This window comes from Strix aluco, chromosome 17, assembly GCF_031877795.1.
Source record: "Strix aluco isolate bStrAlu1 chromosome 17, bStrAlu1.hap1, whole genome shotgun sequence".
NCBI lineage: Eukaryota > Metazoa > Chordata > Aves > Strigiformes > Strigidae > Strix > Strix aluco.
Genome location: NC_133947.1, coordinates 2,736,264 through 2,756,229, shown reverse-complemented (window position 1 = coordinate 2,756,229; position 19,966 = coordinate 2,736,264). Strand labels below are relative to the sequence as shown.

Sequence of the window (19,966 nt, the reverse complement as noted above, 5' to 3'; positions counted from 1 at the left end):
TGCATTAGCAGACAGTGCAGAATATTCATACACAGACTACCCTGAAAATGAACTAAATTTAGAATAACAGGTAATAACAAGAAACTGGGGAGGTTTCTTGCTTTCCAGTTCACAGCGCATCCTGCTTGCCCTCAGCCTGCAATGCCGTGCATAGAGCAGAATGATTTCCAGGGCTCCTGCTTAGGGCAGGTCCCTCTGCAGCTCTTTTGGCCACCAACCAAGTCTTAAAAAAAAAAAAAATGCTAAACCAAGAAAACAGTCATTTTGATTTGTGCTAAAGTGGGAGCTGTCTTTCTTGGAAGATCAGATGTCAGCTGTATATTAAGTATTGCATTACTGCTGGCTGCCTTTTTTTTTTTTTTTCCTTGATATAAAGGGCTGTGTGCTCCCCCAGTGCTGGTGCAGAGGTAACAGGACTACTTGGAGCAGAGCATTCCTGGAACATGGTCCAAGCAAGATGTTTGCATTGATAATCCATTGGGGTCCTTCCAGCCCCTAAGTGAATCCAGACAATCTTTTAAGCCATTTGTCAATATACTCACAGTTGTTTTTAGCCATTCAGCGCACAAGCAAAGCAGCATCCATCTGTCTTTTTGCTTGTTAAATTCTGGTTTGTGTTGTTGTTCAGGGAGGGCTTGGGTGTCTGTGGTGGCCCCAAGGTTTAATCCAGAGTGTTGGGCTTGAACTAAACTCAAAGGCAGGAGACCACAGCATTTTGTGGGCACCCTGAGAAAGGCAGGCCAGAAAGCAACAAGCTGAATATAAGCACTGGAAGCAGTTCCAGATTTTTCTGGCATAAACAGAGCATGAATTTTAGCTCCGGATCTGAATTCCCTGAAAGTGAAGTGCAGGAGATCTCTGGTCTCTTCTTTCTCACCTCTTCTCATTTTTAAAGGAAATTGTAGCAAATCTGAGCAACTACTGAAATCCAGTAGGAATTACAGAAGAGGTAGCTTGTGGTATTTACATGTAGAGCAGTGACAACTCTGTCTTCTAAGGTTACCAAATGCTCCATGTTTTGTCTTAACAAGATTTAAGTGATTTCTTTTGGTGTTATCCTTTGGCCTGTATACTGTGATGCTTTTTAATACTTACTAGATTATAAAGCAAAATGGCAACAAATAGTTGCCAACAAAACAAACTACCAAATGCTTCTTTAGTTTGCACAAATATTTAAAAACTATGGGTTTGGGGGTTTTTCTTCCTATCTGCATTGACCCTTTCAAAGGTGCCTGTGTTTCCTATGGAAGAGCAATTGTGAGTTTCTTGCAGCTTGCTCTGTTGCAATGGGAGACTGATGCTGACAGTCCCTGGAGATGCAGCTGAAAATCTGGCCTCCATTTGTAATGAGAAATGCCACCGTCAGTTGTTCCACTCCTGGCAATGAGGACAAAATCTTCCTGAAAAAGTTTTGGCGCGGAGCTGGGCGCCTCTCCCAGGCACTCCTGGGGCTGGGGACCACATGCCGGTGGAGGTCAGGGCTGTATCCCACAGCTGGGGAGTCTGAAGCACCGTTGAGCTCCAGTTCATGATTCAGCCTCTGGCCTTGCAAAACTTACAGATGTGCTTAATTTCCTTAAACAAATGCAATTTGCCTTCAGTGCAAATGCAGGGCTCTCAAAAATATTTAATGGGATGCGAGTGGGGCCGGACTGACTTCATCCCTGGGAGCCTGACAGTGGGCGGGAGCCACGACTTGTTGCTGCACTCTAGGAAATCAGCGTGCAGCTTCCTGGACATATATTTAGCATTTAGTTAGCAAACCCACGAAAAGCTGTTTACTGTTTTTCGTAGAAGCAGTCTCTTGCTTTCCACGCACGCTTTATTTAGCTGCATGTAGGGGCCAAGCAGTGATCTCCGCTGCGTGGTGAGAGGGAGGTGGGGGAATCACTGTCCTTCTCCCCCTGCTCTCCCTCCCCTTCCTTATTCCTCCTGACGTCTGGGAATTGAAATCTCTGATCACGCCGAGGAGCAGACGAGGCGCCAGGGCTGCTTCTCCCACAATTTAAGAATGTAGCTGGATTCGTCGCCCTCCCCGGCTGACTCCAGGGAAAGCTGCGCTGCTCCCCAGAGGTCTGTGGCTCGTTCCCCGTTGGGGCTCGGTTCGCAGGGATGCTGAGGAGGGGCTGGGTGGTTCTGGGACACGCGTGGGTATGGGCAGAGCAGGGAACTGTAGGGCTTTGCTCTCCGGGAAACTTAGAGCTGGAGCAGCTCAGCTCCGGGCAGCGCTGCCGAGGCTGCACAGGGGTGGCAAGTCTCATCCGCTCATGGTGAAGTAGCTTCAAGACTCAAATTCACTGCAGGTCAGGTCTAAATAGTGCCAGGGCTGCTTTAGCAATTCTTTTGGAGTGATGGCTGTGAGACACATACGTTGGTTTGGTTTTTTTCCTTCTATTTTGTGGTTACTACTATAAAACCTGCAGGAAATCGCTGCCAGAGAGGACAGTACCTGGAAGAGTTTGTTAGCGATACCAGTGGTCTGAGTGGGTTTTTCCCACCTGGAGGTGTGGTGTGGGTCTGCATCAAGCTGATGTTACTAAGCCTGCCCAGGCTGGGGGGAGCTCAGCCTAGAAGTGAAAATTGTGCCTTAATGTTTTGAGACAAGTGCTGGGATAACCGAGACTTTTTGTTCAATAGTGGAACTGAAATACAGATTTCCAGGAGAGAACAGAAAGGGTTTAATGGATATGATTTTTATTTTTTTTTTTAAGTCCGTTTTAGGTCCTTTAGCTAGCAAAGCACTCAGAGTGTGGGACAGATTTCTCCCTGCTGCTGGCTACGTCGGGCAGGTCACTGGTCTCTTCGGTGGGGCTGTCCCTGCTCGCGTGGGCCATGAGGTGACATTGCTTCTGCGCAGAGATGGTGATGCCCTCTGGGGTGAGGAAATATTCCCCAAACTGTGGCTGTGGTGGGTGGAAATAGTTCACAGTGCCCCCAAATCCCCACTTTTAGTTGTGCTGATTTAAACACGTGATAGTGATATTTTGCATAGAACTTTATTTTTTATTTATTTAGAGCGACTACTTTTAACATTTTCTGTACAAATAAGGGGATCTCTGGCTGCCTTAATCTCCAAATCCCCTCTGAGCACACAGCTGGGGTGAGCAGGAAGTGGTGTGTGTCCCCCACACCCATTTTCCAGATCCTGGAAATACTCACCAGATGCTCCATGTGTTGCTGTGTCCAAATTCCTTCCCAGGGTGAGTTACGGGAGAGAGGCATCAGCGTGCCGGAGGCTCCCTGCCCGCCAGCTGGCTGATGTCACTGTGGTCCCCTCCATCCCAGGGTCCACAGCTCAGACTGGCTGGGTGGTGGCACCAGCAAGGGCAGAAATGGATGGGAAGGGACTACAGAGACCTGGAGTAGGGTCTTGGGGTCCAGGAGGTAACCTGCAGAGAGGGAGCTCCTCCAGTCATGTATCTTCAAATGGGTGCATTTGTTACTGCTGCTTTACAGGTAGGAAAACAAAAGTTGGAGAAGAGGCAGAATAGCGATGGGTTTGCCTCTGAGCTGGGAAGAAGAGATGAAGTCCCTGCTCCTTGCTTTAGTCGCAGTAAAGATCCACACCCTGGGGGCTTATTGGATCCAACCTGGGTTAATATGAACTTACCCTTACTGACACATCATAAGTAAGGATCGGGCCCTGCAGTAAGCCCGGTTCAATTCAGGCTGGAGAAGCCTGTGTGTTTATTTCACTGGACTTCTGGTCCCATATAATCCTGATTAACATGAAAAGATCACACACAGTCCAGTGCTTTTGCCAGAGTTTGGTATCCCGTTTGCCAGCAGAGCCACAGGGAAGTTGCAAGGAAATCAAGAGCAGTTTGGTGGCATTGCGAAATGGCACAAATGAACTTTTCATTCAGGGAATTTTTCCAAGCGCAGGCTTCTTGCTGTTGTTTGGCACATGTACCTCTGCAGCCATGGCAGGCTTTGCTTTTCTTGAGGTGACAGTCAGACTCCTGAAACCCACCTGTAAAATGTCTGTTGTTTTTTATAAGCAATGACTTCATTTTATTAGCTGGAAAAAAAAGGCAAGTGTTTCCCATGGCTAAGGGCTTCAGTTACACTGCAGTTGTTCCGTATAACCTGATCTTCAATCAGAAAAAAAAAATAATCACAGACTGAGCAGGGTGGTTAACATCTCTGTTATAACTTGCATATTTTTCCATTCATTCTTACAGCAATTTAGAACTGATTTAAACCCCAGGAGATCATGGCTGGGTCACTCACGTGCATGTTTATTTTTTCTTGAAACCTCTAAAAAGCTGACATATTTGAAGGGAAATAGGCATTTGCCAGGAGCTTCTAAATACCTACCCATCAAAATGAATAGAAGTGAAATGTCCCTGCAGACGGAAGAGGAAGAAACTTATGTATGGTCTGGTTCTGCCGAAAGCAATAAGGCTGAAATGTGTAGCACAAAAATGACAGATGCCAATGATGCATTGCAAAAGGCCAACAGCATATATTTTAAACCTGGTGTACTGAGACTGAGATGAGGAGGAGGCACTGTTTCCTTCGCGGGGTTTTTATGCTGACCTAACATTTCTGACCCAAGCTGAATAAAACTGAAATCCAGGCCAGCAAAAATAACTGAAGGTGCTCGATGTCCATGGGCTGAGGCTGGCTGTCCTTAGCCAGCCAGCTTTGTCAGTGTGGCAGAGGTTATTTCTAAGTCAAACTGATCCTCTGCCATGATTAAGTCTGTAACTGCATCTGTTTTCAGCTGAACTTTTCAGGTGAACAAGTTCAAACAGGACTATCCCAACAAACCCTGAATGTAACTTCTTGGGAACTCCACTGTGAAATAAGAAATAAACCCCTTGCTTCTAAATTGTTAACATATAAACTCAGCTAGGTCTGTGGTATCCCTCCTGCTGGATAATTGCTTTATCACAGCAACTGCAAGGTCATTAAATCTGTGGTGTGAGGAGCTTGTGTGCCAGAGAGCCCCTCTAAATGCTTTTCCACTCATGATCAGTGCATGTGTTGCAGGGACATGAGAAAGGTGCTGTGTGTTTGTACAGCTATCTTGATTTTGCTTATGATAATCGGAATTAATTACTTCTATATGATTTAAAGTGGAAGTTGTTCTGGTATCTGTGTCTGTCCAGTGATTTCGTCAACGTTGGTTGTTTCCATGATCAGAGCAGAACCCAGCACCTATTGTACCACTGTTGAGATTGTCCCACCACGAGAGCAATGCCCATTTCCAGGCTGAGAGGAGTACTAGGTGAAAACCTACTCCCCATCAGGTTCATAAGCACGGTTTAGTACTGGTCCAAGGCATGGAACAGCTGCATTGAAGAGACCGGGAATATAAAGTAATATATAGGAATTGCAGGAAAATTCATATGTGCTTCTGCATCCACTCCTTCAGTGCTGTCAATGATGCATAGAGCTGTAGATCTCAGCTTGTGGTCCCTTAACTGAGGACTGCCAAAAACTGGGCTTTGACAGGGTGAAATGTAACTTTTACTTCTCCTTCCTGATGTTTGCCCTCTTGTAGGTCCTGCTCACCATGCTGATTCATACTTGTTTCTTTATTGCCTGCCTGCCTGTGGCGAGTCATGTCTGGGGACGAGTGGGCCAAGGTAAGGAGCCTGCCTGCCCGTGCCTGGGCAATTCCTTGTGCTTTGGCTGTCACCTGGGTTAGCCCAGCCCCTGCCCGAGCCCTTCCCTTTGGCAGTGGCACCCTGTGCAAGGGACATTCCCAACCACACGCAGCATTTCAGGGGGCTGCCGTGCCCTGGTGTCTGTTGGTGAAGCTCCAAACAGCCTGTTCCCACACACAAAGAGCAACAGGAGATCACAGGGGCCCATTTGGGGAGAGTGTCTCAATCCCTCCCCACCCTGCAAAGCCTGTCCTCATCACTGGCAGCAGTTCAGCACGCCGCTCCCTCGCACCAGGGATGCATTTCAGCCTGTATGAGCAATGAAGGGTGCTTATGTGATCTGCAAATGGAGCTTGAGAAACAAGAAGAAAAAGGGTGTCGCTTCTGTTAGTCGCTGCATCTGTCCTGTGCTCTGAAACTACAGCTTTGGACGTTTATGGTGATACGTGGTGCAACATCTGAATAAGAAAGCACATGAGGTGCATTCCTCCCGTAACTTATAGTGCTCCCATAGTACCACAAATGACCAGAAAATACCTGTGACACCTCACCATAGCCTTTCTGACATCGAAGAACACCTGTATATTATGTTTGAGCCTCCTGTGGAAGCAGTCAACACAAAGGGTTCGAGAGAGGTGATGGCACTTCAGAGTTTGGACAGACATATCTTCCAGACCAGCCTCTGCAGTTAAGTCTGGGCTTAACTCTCCATCAGCTAGAGAGCAAGTTTACAGCATCAAATACTGCACATCCAACACAGGGCAGGGAAACAGTGGAGCTTTCATGGCACTGGGGTTCATTTGCATCCAGCACATAATGGCGCTTTAGAGGATGCTGTCCTTTCTGATCTGTCTGGGGACATTCTTGCCTTTTTAGCTTCTGGGCTCCTAGAGTGATGGCCGAGGAGCTGGACCATACTTGGCCAAAAGAAGACAGCTCCATGTTTAATCTAACTATGAATTCCCCTCATTGTTCCACGATCTCTTACCATTTCTCTTAGGCATGATTTTGGGATTTGATTTTGCCCCTCACCCCTCATCCCCATGTTTTGTTTCTTCCCCTTCAAAGTTGCCTGGGTTGAGATGTGAATCTGAGCTTTGTTTCCCCAAAATAGTTATCTGCTTGTTGGGCAGCCTGCAGGAAGTCTCTGCAAAGAAAGGTTAAGGCACAGATGTTGTGCTGAGACAAGCAAGTCCTCATTGCCAGCTCTCATTGCTTTCCTGGGCTGTGACTTCATGGAAAAGATGTCAGGAGCTGTCTGGACATCGTGCAAGATTAGGGACTTGAGGAGTCCTGTGCAAGCACTGAGCTGGACGCTCCGGGTCACCTTAAGCTTTTTTTATGACTAATGGTAAAGAGATTGATATCAGCTGCAAACGAGGGGGCATCTGAGTGCAGATGCATATAGTGCACAGGCAAAGGGTGCGCTCACTCCTTGCAAATCAGGGCAGCCTGCTGGAAAGGTGCAGTGTCAGGAAGGCGGGGAGATAAATCTGCTGAGTCGCCATCCTATATCCAGTCAAGTGAAAAAGTTTCATATGGTGACATTTGTATGACGGTACAGCTATGTTTTACCAAGGAATCATTGATTCAAAGAACGACACGTGAGTTCAGATATCTAGCTGGGGTTTAAAAGGTGTCTGTGAAATCTCAAGATGATAAGGGAATGTGCTCTTTCTTCTCTTTACCTCCTTGTCCGATATTATTTTTGTCTTCAGGATTTGTCATTTAGTTTGCTGCTCCCTGCAACAAACTGATACAACCTGGTGCCCATGAGTTATGGTCCTGCCAGGAACTGTTATTTTCACTTTATCAGGTTTTCTTTCTTTTCTTCTTCTTTTTTTTTTTTTTCTTCTCTTTTCTTTCTTTCTAAACCCATCTGGTCCTTGAAGTTGCCTCCGAAATGATCTTTCTGGAGCAGTATGGGATCCACCACCTGGGGAATTTCTGTATTTCTCAGCAGCCCAAGACTATTGAAGAGCCTCACTGAGCCCTTATATCTCTTTCCTGCCCTTCCATTTCAGATGTTTGCGCTAAACACACTTGCTGAAACAAAACATCCTGCATGAAAGCTCCCAGGAGAGTCCTCCAAGATGTGAGGGGTGCAGAGAAAGCCCTCACTTCTGAGGGAGGCTGTTTTCCCTGTTGGCAGCAGTATATATTGAGGTCTCATTTGAGCACATGAGCAACTCCTCTTCACATAGGGTGGGGGCTACAGATTTCCAGTGACTTGTGGCAGGTTTCCTGGCAGAGGTGCAGGGGACTGCGGGAGTTGCCATGCAGCGTCAGGGGATGCTGAGGACTTGCATGGGACAGTGAAGGTTTCCTCTGCACTGCAACTGTTCCCGTGTCCATAGAGGAGGTGGTATATGTGGTGTTTTGTGTGTGCATGCGCAGAGGGAGGAATTGCAGCCATAACAGCGTGGACACATCTCCTCCTCCCCAGGGTCAGGCCGGCTGAAACTCACTGTCCTTTCGGAAGACAGGCTCCAAATGAAATGGAAAGAGACTGAAGGGAACATCAACGGCTACAAAATTCGGGTAAAGCCCATGGCAGGTATGTGCTAACGTGTTGGACATCAGACCCAGCAAAGATTTGTGTATGAGTGAGGGACTGAGCTCCACCTTTTGACTGGTGGACAACAGGACTTAAGTAAAAGCATTATTTAGACCTTAAGATGATAGAGATAATACAGAGGGAATTATCCACTGGTTGTTCTGGGTTTAAGTGTTGATTACCTAGATCAAAACTTTTCCCTGGCTGTACACGCAGTATGGACAAGAAGCCTTTCTGGCCACTATAAGAGCAGTCTGTAGTGCCACATCAGTGCAGGCACAGTCCCTCTATCACTCATTCCCAATAGGGAGTTGAAGTTCATCCCTCTTCATCCTTGGGGAAAGCACTAGCCAGAAAGTGTTGCTTTTTGGGACTGTGTGAGAAAAAAAAGATGAGGAAAGATCCATTGTCTGGTTCTTCTGTGGGAGCTCCCAGCTCTCTCCCCACCTGCAGGGACACAGGATGGGAAGTGCTTGACCCCGTGTGTGTGGGGGCTCTCCCTGACTTTGGACATTGAACCTGGTGGTATTGGAAGGACATGATGTCCCTTGGCAGGGAGCAATGGTTGGAGGCAACCTTAGTCTTGGCTGGCATTTGGTTTTCAGTCGCTGCCACTCTCCCAGTGAGCCAGAGAAGGGAGCTGCCAGGCAGAGTGCGTGCGGCAGAGCTCTTGTGATCATCCACCCACTTTTAGCTCAGTCCCCACCTGTTCCCCAAGCTGGAGCAGGAGGTTTCTCATTCCTTCCCTGCCCTGCTCCTCCTCAGGCCTCAGCTCAGCAGAGAGCGATGAGCATCCCGGGAATGCAGGGAATCCCCGCCAGTGCTCCCGGCACATGCCTGAGGCTTTCCCTCTGCGTAGGCTGGGGAGCTCCGTCTCCAGCCCTAGGCATGAGCACAGGGATAGTGGGGTCAGAAACGCATCCATTCCCATAATTTAAAGCTTGTAGAACTTTCTTAATTAGAGGATTTTAGGGAGCTAGTTTGCCCCTCTCCCCCTTTGTTTTGTGTAGCACAGAGACCATGATGCAGCACTGGCTGCTGCTTTGCAGAGCTGCCTTGCTCCATGTGTTCAATGCCCCAGTTCCCAGCTGGTCCAGGTATCACAGCCCCAGGACAAGTCCTACAGCCCCAGGATATGGCAGGAGGGGTCTGGAGGCAATGACAGCCCCAGAAATGAGCTGTCTTCCTGCAGACAGAAGCTGCCCTTGGGAGAGATGGGGCTTGTAGAGGCAGCCCAGCGAGAGTGGCTGGGATAAGTCAGAGGAGTCCTAAGTGCCAGTGATGACCTTCAAAAACACCAAGCCTCTTCCTCACTTTGTCGCATATGACCTCAAGCACATCAATTGGTTAGATGTTTTCAAGCAATACTTACTAGGAATTGCCCTGTCTTTGCCCTCTGAAGACCAGCTTTTCACTCAGCAACTCCTTGAGAAGTTGGTGAGAGTTGCGTTAAAGCTGGATGCGAACTCGTTTTCCATTTTGGGCACGTATCAGGGATTTTAAAAATAAACCTATATGTTCTCAGCTCTGGATTGGGAAAAAGAGTAAAAATCGGAGATCTACAAAATTAAAAAAAGAAATAGTTGACTGAGGTCCCTAGGCAGACATTCCCTGCATTTCAGCAGTGCTTTTGCTACTGTCAGCTTAAATTTAAGCTCTGACAGGCTCTGAACTGTGGCTTCATCCCACCTCAGGGGACTCTGAGCAAGAAGTCATGCTGAAAACCAAGACTCCCAAAGCCACAGTGGGGGGGCTGAGCCCTACTAAGGAATACACGCTGCAGGTCTACGTGCTCAATGGCTCCCAGGAATCCTTGTTTGCCAAGAGAAAATTTGTGAGTAAGTAGAGTGTGCTACATTTTACCATTCAGAGAGCTCCTGAGGGTCTTGGAGATGTGGCTCCTCAGAGATCGTCCTCTGGCATATGCCCTGTAGACTGTGTGGCAGTCACAGAGCCTGTTACTATTTTGGTTGGAAGATGGGAAAGGGGGATGGTGAAGACCCAGAGGATGAGGGATGGACTGTGACTCACAGACCTGCCTAGATTGACCTTCTCTCTCTGTGTTTGGTCTTCCTACAGTAGAGGAACTAAAAAATGCATCCCAGACAAGAAATAACCGAAGAAACTCAGGAGCTGCGTCGGGAAAGAATCTCACCTCTTCGGGGAACTCAGCAGCTGAGCACAGTGGGGTGGCAGAGGCCACCCCACCACCCCTGAACACTGTCTTGACACAGCCAGGTGGGTGCGCAGACCATCCTGGAGTCACATTGGATTGTTTTTTAGCCATGGCCTCTGCCATGCTACTGTGGTTAGAGCATTAAGCACAGCTGTCCCTAAAACCACTCCCACCCTCTCCCTGCAACCCTACTTCAACAGAGACATTCGTTCAGTGAGGCATGCTAGCTCAGTCTCATCCCTTGCATGCAGGTCTTAACTACAAAAAACCCGGTAAGTCACCTAAAAATATTTGCCCCTCATGCCAGACCACCTGAAAAAGCATATCCATGCATTCCCGGGGCTGACAGATACTGAAGTTCAGCAGATACAGTCATATCCTTTAACTGAGAGGATTCTTTGAGAACAAGCTGCTCCCTAAGCACTGGGGCTAATGGTGCTTGATCCCCTAGGCTCTGTGTCCCAAGGTTGGCTGCAGATGGTCTACAAGAAGGTGTGAGGCCTCCCCTATGGCTGAGGATTTTATATTAGATTCTCATGTGTCTGGCAACAAGGTTTGCATGAGTTCAAGAGTCAATTGTACTTGTTGGTGGAAGAAATATCCATCAGGGCCGTTATACAAAAAAAGACTTGCACTAGCTCAGGATGTTTCCGAGTCACAGATTGCTGAGGTCTGGAGAGTACACTGGGTATCAGGTGCCATGGTATGTTTTCCCTGATTTATATAAAAGTTCATTACTTTTCATCATCAAAGATAATGGTAAAGACAAACTTTTGATCTTATTATTAACTCATGAGTCCATGCACAACCCTCTCAGAGAGACAGAATGGCCTCCTTTGTCTAGCTACCTATTTGCATAAAGCTTGTAGGGCTTTTATCCCCTCTGAGCCCCCTACACCTCTGTCAAATGTGGCTGGAATCAGCTGCCGGCCGCAGCAGGTTGCATGGGGATAACACAGCCAGGGACAATGGATTTTTTTCTCTTTGGAGCACAGCAAAGGAGAGAGCTGAAAAGAAAAGGCAGAAGGGGACTCAGCCAAAGGGCTCAGGAGAAACCACAAAAAACCAGGCCAGTACGGAGGCCAGTGTGACAGAAGCAACACCAACAACCACAAGATCATCCCAGCGCGCTCCTGCAAACTCGGAGCGAGAGTCCCTAGGAAAAGAAAAACCCACAAAGGATTCACTGAGGCGAGGTGAGAGGGGGTTCAAACAGGGCTTGCTCCTTCTTCCCCACAGTTTTCCCTAAATCTTGTTGAATACAAACTTTCTACCCCACTCTCTATCACCAAGATTTTCAAGAGTACCAATGCTGCTGATAGTGCTTTCAATAGCAGGGTCAGGCTTTGGGGAGCTGTCAGGGATCACTGGGGAAATTTGGAGTTCTGTAGAACATCACAGATTTTAAGGCAAACCGGAGCTAGGCCAAAATTTCCTTCCAGATGATTTAATTTATTGATTTGCCACTATTCTCTCTCTTCATGTTGACACCTCCCCCTGCTTCTGACAGATCCGTGTACGAGTTTGTATTCTACAGCAGACCTGCCCAGCCATGGACCTTTCCAAGCCTTCAGAAGGGGAGGAGTGCATCAGTGATGTTTGTTACTCAACCTGCTCCTCCTTCTGGACTTGTTCTTCATGTTTCACAGATAACTGATTCATAATGATCCTCCAGATTCGTCACTTGACACTATGGCAGGGCAGATGGCTCGCAGCACTGTTGAAGTGGGAATGGGATTGGCCAGAGCATCCTTATTTGGTCCCTGGAGACCAGTAGGAATCCATGGCTGTGAAAAGAGATAGGAGAGTAACCTCTCTGCAGCCCACTGAACCTTGATGGGATCATCTATTTCCCTCCACCAAAGATAAAAAGTCTCCCATTTGAAATATATTCAGGGAAGACGCATTTGATCAGCAACATGCCCTATCTTATCCTGCAGGCCTGGGGTGGGGAGAAAGGCAGGGCTGGAGTATCTGTGATGCCAGCAGGTTTTTACGGAGGGATTGGATTTAATATAAAGCCACGAAATAATTATAGCCCACAGGGGATCTCGCGATGGAATGGAATTAAGCAATCACCTGCAATTCTTGGAGACTTAGGCTAAATAAAAGGGAAGCACTGGGCTGGGGCTGAGATATAATTGAGCTGACAGCTTGAAGAGAGCAGTGCTTGGGCTAGGCACACACCTCCTGACAGCTTTAACCCATTCTTTGCAGAAATGCAGCTGTGTGCCACTCGATTTCTTGGTACTGGGATGGGTTACCCTCAGCCACGTGGTTTTCCCAAGATGCTGGGATGCGTCAGGCTGGCAGATGGTCCAACCCACCATCCAGACAAGGCCTTACACTGCAGATTTTCTTTTTATCTTAAAACTGAAGCAGTTTTTCCTCCTTTACAATTACTTCTCTCAGTATCAAACCTTATACCCTCCAGGTTCCCAGTTTCAGTGCGACACATCTGCAATGACTGATATTGTCCTGCTTGTGGATGGATCTTGGAGCATCGGACGCAACAATTTCAAGCTCATTAAGGAGTTTCTGAGCAATCTGATTTCCCCATTCAGTATTGCCCAAGACAAGATAAGAGTAGGTAGGACACTTTCCTGTTTCCTGACCTTGGAAAGTCCGTGTTTGAAGGAGCCTTGGTCTCTGTTCCTGTGGTTATGTGCTCCTTTGAGGAGTTTTTCTTCCTTTAGGGTAGGGTCTTGCTTTCTCTTGGCAGCTTTTCCCATCTGATAGCAAGCTCTGGCCTCTAGTGGCTGTGAGCAATGGCTGCACAGTGAACAGGAGCGATGTCTTCTGTGCAACACCAGCTCAGGCGTTGGTGCTGAGATACCTTTGGGATTTGCGACCTACCTCTGACGAGGTGCTCAGCCTCCACAGCACCGCACAGACAGATGTGGTGGCAATGCTGCATTGGAGCTGCTTTGAGTTCAGCTAAGAAAGGTGCTGCTTCCAGTTCTGAGTGTCACTAACACTGGCCAAGCTGTACGTGAAATAGGACAGCGTAAATCCTTCCTACTCCTTGCAGCCAACTAGTTCAAAACTGATTAACACTGAGACCTTGTAAAATACTTCAGAGCCCTACCGCAGGGGTAAGTACCACTGTGCCCAGTGGCATCTGAAGCATCACCTTGCTGCCTGCACGGCAAGGACCATGTAGAACAGTGGAGCTAGAAACCAAATCTGCTCACCCTGACTCCCTTCCATTATTTTGTGGCATCCTCCCATGGCAAGCCGCCTCCCCCAGAACAAGTCTCCTCTTGCAGCTTACCTCGGCTTGCATGATGCCGATAGCTCTTGCCTTCCCCAGGGCTGTCCCAGTACAGCAGCGATCCCCGCACAGAGTGGGATCTGAGCGCTTACTCTACGAGGGACCAGGTGCTGGAGGCCATGAGGAATTTGCGGTACAAGGGCGGCAACACCTTTACAGGTACCTCCATCTCACAGGTCTCTGCTAAATGATCTGTGTGGCTGCAGTGGGGGAAGGTGTTCCCATGGGATGACGTCCTCTGTGGGGAGCAAGGCCACTGGGGGCAGAGAAAAGAGTAAAGGTGGTGGGGGGCAGTTGTCGGCAAGGCTGTAGCACGCCATCCATCTCTGCTCCTCCCCAGGTCTGGCACTGACCCACGTCCTGGAGAAGAATCTGAAACCAGATGCTGGTGCCCGGCTGGGGGCTGAGAAGTTGGTGATACTCCTGACTGATGGAAAATCCCAGGATGATGCCAACCTGGCTGCTCAGACCTTGAAAAACCTGGGCATAGACATATTTGCCATTGGTAAGATCACAGCCATCGATAAGTCATAGGATAAAGCCAACATACTTTTGATCTTCTCCAAATTGAAGGTTGTGTTCCCTCAACTTTGGTAGAAGCATACTGAGGCTGTAAAACTAAGGTAGTGGGTAAGACCTCATTACATTGTGTCTAAGATGAAAATTAAGTCATTTGTTCAGCATAGGCAATGTCTTCAAAGGGTTTTGTGTTTGTTTAGAAAAAATATTCACATGAGAGATTTCACACCTCCTGTCTAAAAACCTTTGTCAGCCTCAGAGACCTGTGCCATGAGAACAATATTCTCAGCTGTGGAATTAGGCAAGAGAACATTGTATTGGGGAATGCAGGAGACCTCCTTTATAATTACTGCCTCTCACAACTTTCCATTTCTCTAAATAATGTTATCTGCTCCTCACTATCTGGCAGCAATAATGAGACACAAAATGGCCTTGGGCAGCTCTATCCTTGATGACTACATGAGCCTGCTAGAGACTAACACATGAGCAATAAAGTTATAGAAAAATCTCCTAAAATTGCAATCCCCAAACTTCAAGTATTAATTTATGTTGGGAAGAGACAAGCAAGGGTTTATTGCATAGGGTTATGCAGCTAAGTGACTGGCACTGTGATTCCTTTCATGGACTGAGTGGAGCTGCTGAGCCTCAGCTGTATGTTGTGCAGCACAACAGAATAACGTCATGTACCTGAAATGACTTGGAGATCTGTTCCTGGCTGGGGTCTTTGCCTTTCCACTCTGGTTAGAGGAAGCTCACATTGTTTGGCCCTTAGACAACAGGACCTGAGTATTAACCTCAGTAGCACCTTGGTTCTCACTGCAAGAGCAAGGGGGAAGGAGGCCAGCAAAGCTGTTAAGATAATGGTCTTGGACTTGAGAAACCAAGTGGGATCCCCATTTGGCAGTGATACTGCTTGGGCAATGCTAGGGTGACCTTGCATCTAACACTGGGAAGCAAAATAAGTTGTATGCTGTGGGGCTTGGTCTGCAGAGGGTTAATGAAGATGTGGAGTGGAAGGATAGGGATGGAGAATGCTCTGATGGTGAGGTTCTGCTAAATAAATGGTCTGCTTTTTGCTCATCTCCGACACTCTTGAAATGCAATGTGATGTTCTGATGAACAACAGGCTCTCTGTGGGGAGTCCTGGCACCTCATAAATATAAAATTGTTGTTTATTCATTCACTCATTCCCCCATTTATGCCAACTGCCTCTTAGGCTGAAAAATATCTGCCTTTCTGGTAGCAAAGACTGCAAGTGATGAGGAGGCAGGAAAACAGAAGAAGGATTCACTAAACTGTCTCCAGGCCACAAAAGACCTTCTGAGCCCACAGAGTTGGAAGCCCTTCCCAGGCTGGACTGAGGCTGGTGCTGCAGGAAAGCCCAAGGCCATTCTCAGACACCACCACCCCACTGGAAGGACTGGGAAGCTCTGCTTGGAGAGCAGGATGGTGGTGGACCCATCCTGCCCCTGAACAAATGGCACAGAAGCAGGAGGCAGAAGCTGCTCCTCTCTGGGGGGTTTTCTCACTCTTGTTCTCTGCTCTGGTTGCAGGGGTGAAGAACGCGGACGAGGCAGAGCTGAAGCAGGTGGCCTCAGAGCCGCTGGAGCTCACTGTGTACAATGTGCTGGATTTTCCGCTGCTGAGCTCTCTGATTGGCAGGCTCACCCGGGTCCTCTGCACCAGGATCAAAGAGAAGAGCAACAAGGAAAATGCAGGTGATGTGAAACTTCCTCAGTGAGGGCTGAGCTTCCTTCTGCTCACTATGCACTTGCCATCAGGATTGACCCTTTCTCATACCTGTGTCTCCATGAGCTCCAATACCCTGTCAGCACCACCTAACACTTCTTCTCCAGTGCTGATCTCCTTGCTCAGCCCTCTTTCTGCCTGACAATGGTCCTTGCCATGTCAATGTGTTGGCCAGTTCCTCCTGTGATTGTTGTCTTCTACAAGACCCTCCGGTTGCCGTTCTTCCACTCTGACTCTGCTGCAGAGTCCCTGCTGTCTCTAATAAGTCACGGAGAGATGTTCCCTGTAGAAGTTTCCATTCTGATCCTCTTGGTTTAGTTATCTGCTGTTGGCATGTGAGCTAATACAGGCAACAGCCATTTCTACCAGGAGGTTGGATAACTCTTGGTGGATATGATCACCTAATGACAACAACTACCGTTGTAGGGAAGAGGGGACTTCTTTTCCCTCTTCCATTATCATATGGTGTGATAAATGTGTTGTAGCCATCTCCTTTTCTGAGTTTTTTCCGACCAAGAAGAGGCAGAAAAAACAGAAGAGCTAATTTGAGAATATATTGGGGAGAGTGTACAGAGGAAATGTGGAGGTACAAAAAGAAGATGATAAAACATTTAAACACATCTTTTTTTCTCCACACTTTAAATGATGGCTCTCCAAGGCATTTTCAAGTTAAAACCAAACAGCCTTTTTCTTTCCTTTGCTGGAGAGCAGTTTGTACGATGCACAAGAGAATGAAGAACCACTCCAGATGTTAGCTTAGATCCTCAGGAGAAATATCATGTACGTATTTCCATCTCTCTCTGATCTAAGATTGGCCTAAGGCGAATGGGAAAGTCTAACTTTCAAGCATACTTTTATTTTAATGCTCATGTTTGATATAATTAGACATTTTTCAAAGGTACAGATTAGGCTAAAGAAAGATGGACTGCTCAAAAAAGAAACCAAAATAGCTTATTGTTCATTTTGACAAATTTTCATGATGAGGAAAGCCATCTTTTGGATATATGCAAAAATGCAGACTTGTGTTGAAAAGATATTCCCAGCACCCAGGAAAATACACAGCCTGTTCTCTATGGAGTATTTATGTTCTCTGTATGCCCAGTTTTTAAATATTTATTTCAGAGCAGTTTGGAACAGTTTCTACAGGGAAGGAGACTGTAACTTGATTTGAAAAATGTCGCTCACATTTATGAGCTAGAAAGTATATTTGGCATGAGAAGTCTGAATATAAGAAAGTAACTGTGTTTTTAATTCCTAGGCAGCACTGTGAAAGATATCCCTGTGAACACGGGTCCCCAGCTGAGCCCAACTGACCTTAAAATATCAGCTGTGACCTCTAAGAGCATGCACTTGACCTGGAGTCCTCCTCTGAGACCACCAAAGAAATATCGGATTGTGTATTATCCATCTAAGGGTGGTACTCCCAAAGAGGTGAGAGACCTTTCTCTGGACATCTGAGACTGCAGTATCTTCCAGATGGTGGCTGGGAATTTAAGTAGACTTGGGTAGACAAAAAGATGAGGGTAGAGGTACAGTTCCTGTGGGACATCAGCTAAAGCCAGGGATGAAATTAAATGCACAGAGTGTAAATGTGATCAGCTGATAGGATGACAGGATGGAAGAGGACATCAGATAAATGTCATCTTGCGAGAAATACTTCAAGCCGTGCCAATGCAAATTTTTCTCTTATGCAGTGTTATCCCCTCCCTAAAGCACCTGTTTTGACTCAGAGGACACTCAGGTACACAGAGCTGTCCAAGGATGCTCATCTGTGATGGATATGACTTAGAAAAGCAAATCCAAATTGATGATAGATTTCTATTGATTTCAGTGAGAGCATGATTAGAGTATTGTGCTTGATGTTTGCACAGATCCCGGCCTTAGAGGACAGGAATGCTTAGTGCCTCTTACCTCTCTCTTTTGGGGAGATGCTAGCTGGCCCAAAATTCAGAGGGCGACTGGACTTCATGTTTCTGTGCACCGATCTCCCACAAAGAAGCCACGCTTGCTAGGAAAGGCCAGTTCAGCCATTCATTTGCTGAAAACCAGCTAGAACCTCCCTGTCTTGACAGCTCTCCTTTGTGCTTTCAGGCGGTTTTGGACGGAGCAGTCTCCTCTTTGCGGCTTTCCAATTTGACCTCCCACACAGAGTATCTGGTGTCAGTGTTTCCTATTTACGACACAGCTGTTGGGGATGGGCTGAGAGGCGTCACCTCCACATGTAAGTTGTGAGTAGAGAGAATTATGCTGATGCATTATTTTCTTTGCAATCGTCTCAGACTGGAGCCTGGCATTGTAATTTCCCCCCTCCCTCAAGTTCAGTCTGTCTACAGCTATCTCCATCCATGGAGATGTTCAGAACTTGACCAAACAAGACCCTGAGCAACCTGCTCTGATTTGGCCCTGCTTTGAGCAGCAGGTTGTACCAGAGGCCTTCAAGGGTTCCTTTCCACCTACGTCACTCTGCAAAGGAGACCACTATGTTGAGCTCACCCTGACATGGCTAGAAATATCTTGCACCATGCTAGAAATATCTTGCAACCCCCTGCCACATTTTTATCCTTGGGATTCAAGTGAATTAAACCTATTATCTGTGAGGTGGCTGCTCCACTGTGTTAGACGTGGGGTAGATGTCCACCAGCCTGCAGTAGCTGCTGCAAAGCCAGGTCTCCTCTGGGGTTTGAGCTGTCTCAGACTTCATACACTGAAGATATCTTTCTGCCTTGTTTTTTCCTTCAGTGCCTTTGTCTTCCCCTCGCTCCCTGCGTGTCTCTGAGCTGAGCCACAACAGCATGAGGCTGAGCTGGAAGGCAGCCCAGGGAGCCACGCAGTACCTGGTGCTCTGCTCCGCAGCCCCCGACGGAGCGGAGGACTATACGACAGAGGTAGAGTTAATAAGAATAATGACAGTATCATTTTTTCTCTGACTGGTCTGAGTTTAGTTCTAGCTCTAACCTTTGTGAATTGGTATCATGAGTTTTAAAAAAAAAAAAAACAAAACAGTGTCAATATTATTGCCAGCAACATCTTTCATGGAAGCGTTTCATTTTTTAATGACGTATCTCAAACCGATTTATAACTGTGAGGGTTTCACGTGGGAAATAAAGTCATAGGGAGAGAACTGACTGCCTCATGGGGCTCTGGAAACCCAGGCACTGAACTCACATCTTTGCAGCCCCAAGTGTAACTGCTGGATCCTTGAGGCTGTACATAAATGTTTTACTCTGTTTATCTTAAAATGTTAACTGAAAATTTGTTAGGGCGGTTTTTGCTGACCTCTAAAACCAGACCTACGACACCGCATAAGAATGAAACAATGCTTGATGAATGGAAAATCCTTAAAAACATCTAAGAACCCTTAGTCACGTGTGCATTTTAATGGGCTCTTGAGTACCTGTAGATTGAGGATATGAATTAAAAAAAAAAAAAAAAAGTGGGGGGAACATTTATTGCCTCTATGACTCAGATTCCTACCCCACATGCACAGCTGCAGGAGCAATTGCAGGATGGTTTTCAAAACAGAACAATTAATGCTTGTACTCTGCTTTCAGCACATAATTGTGGTTTGGGGTTTTTTTTTTAAGTTTTGGAACATTTGAAAGAGACACCAACATTTAAAAATGCATTTTAGCATATTAGAGCATTTCTGCAGTAACCTGACCTACTCACTGTAAGAGCGCAATGCTCTAAGGCTACGGGATGTCTGCAAAACCAGCGTTACAATGTTCCCTGCCTTTTATAAAACCGTTTTCCATTGTGTGCAGACTCCTAAAAGTCTCTGGGGTGCATTTTTGCAGCGAGCAAGCTGGAGGAGAGCTGTGGCCGTGCTGTGTTAGCGGCAGGTGGCAGCAGCCCAGTTGCTACGGGTCTGCTCGCAGCAGGCAGCTCTTCTGCAAGAGCTTTCCCTGTGTCTGAGCAAAGTGGGATCACATCTCTCACATACAATCACAGAATCAGAATCATCTGGGTTGGAAAAGACCTTGAAGATCCTCCGGTCCAACCATGAACCTCACACTGACCGTTCTCCACCAGATCCCTCAGCGCTGGGTCAACCCAACTCTTCAACCCCTCCA

At 47.1% G+C, this 19,966-nt stretch overlaps 1 protein-coding gene across 1 annotated transcript in view; it reads left to right on the top strand.

Moving 5' to 3' along the window:
• The first annotated feature begins 1,940 nt into the window (after positions 1–1,940).
• COL20A1 (collagen type XX alpha 1 chain) overlaps positions 1,941–19,966 on the top strand; it is a 52,751-nt gene continuing 34,725 nt past the window's right edge. Inside the window, exons 1-13 of the mRNA XM_074842921.1 lie at positions 1,941–2,073; positions 5,513–5,597; positions 8,065–8,175; positions 9,870–10,013; positions 10,255–10,413; positions 11,347–11,547; positions 12,786–12,941; positions 13,665–13,784; positions 13,966–14,130; positions 15,698–15,862; positions 17,152–17,324; positions 17,985–18,114; positions 18,633–18,778. Of these exons, the coding sequence (XP_074699022.1) occupies positions 5,525–5,597; positions 8,065–8,175; positions 9,870–10,013; positions 10,255–10,413; positions 11,347–11,547; positions 12,786–12,941; positions 13,665–13,784; positions 13,966–14,130; positions 15,698–15,862; positions 17,152–17,324; positions 17,985–18,114; positions 18,633–18,778 (1,743 nt within the window). The 5' untranslated portion in view covers positions 1,941–2,073; positions 5,513–5,524. The remainder of the gene's footprint in view (positions 2,074–5,512; positions 5,598–8,064; positions 8,176–9,869; positions 10,014–10,254; positions 10,414–11,346; positions 11,548–12,785; positions 12,942–13,664; positions 13,785–13,965; positions 14,131–15,697; positions 15,863–17,151; positions 17,325–17,984; positions 18,115–18,632; positions 18,779–19,966) is intronic.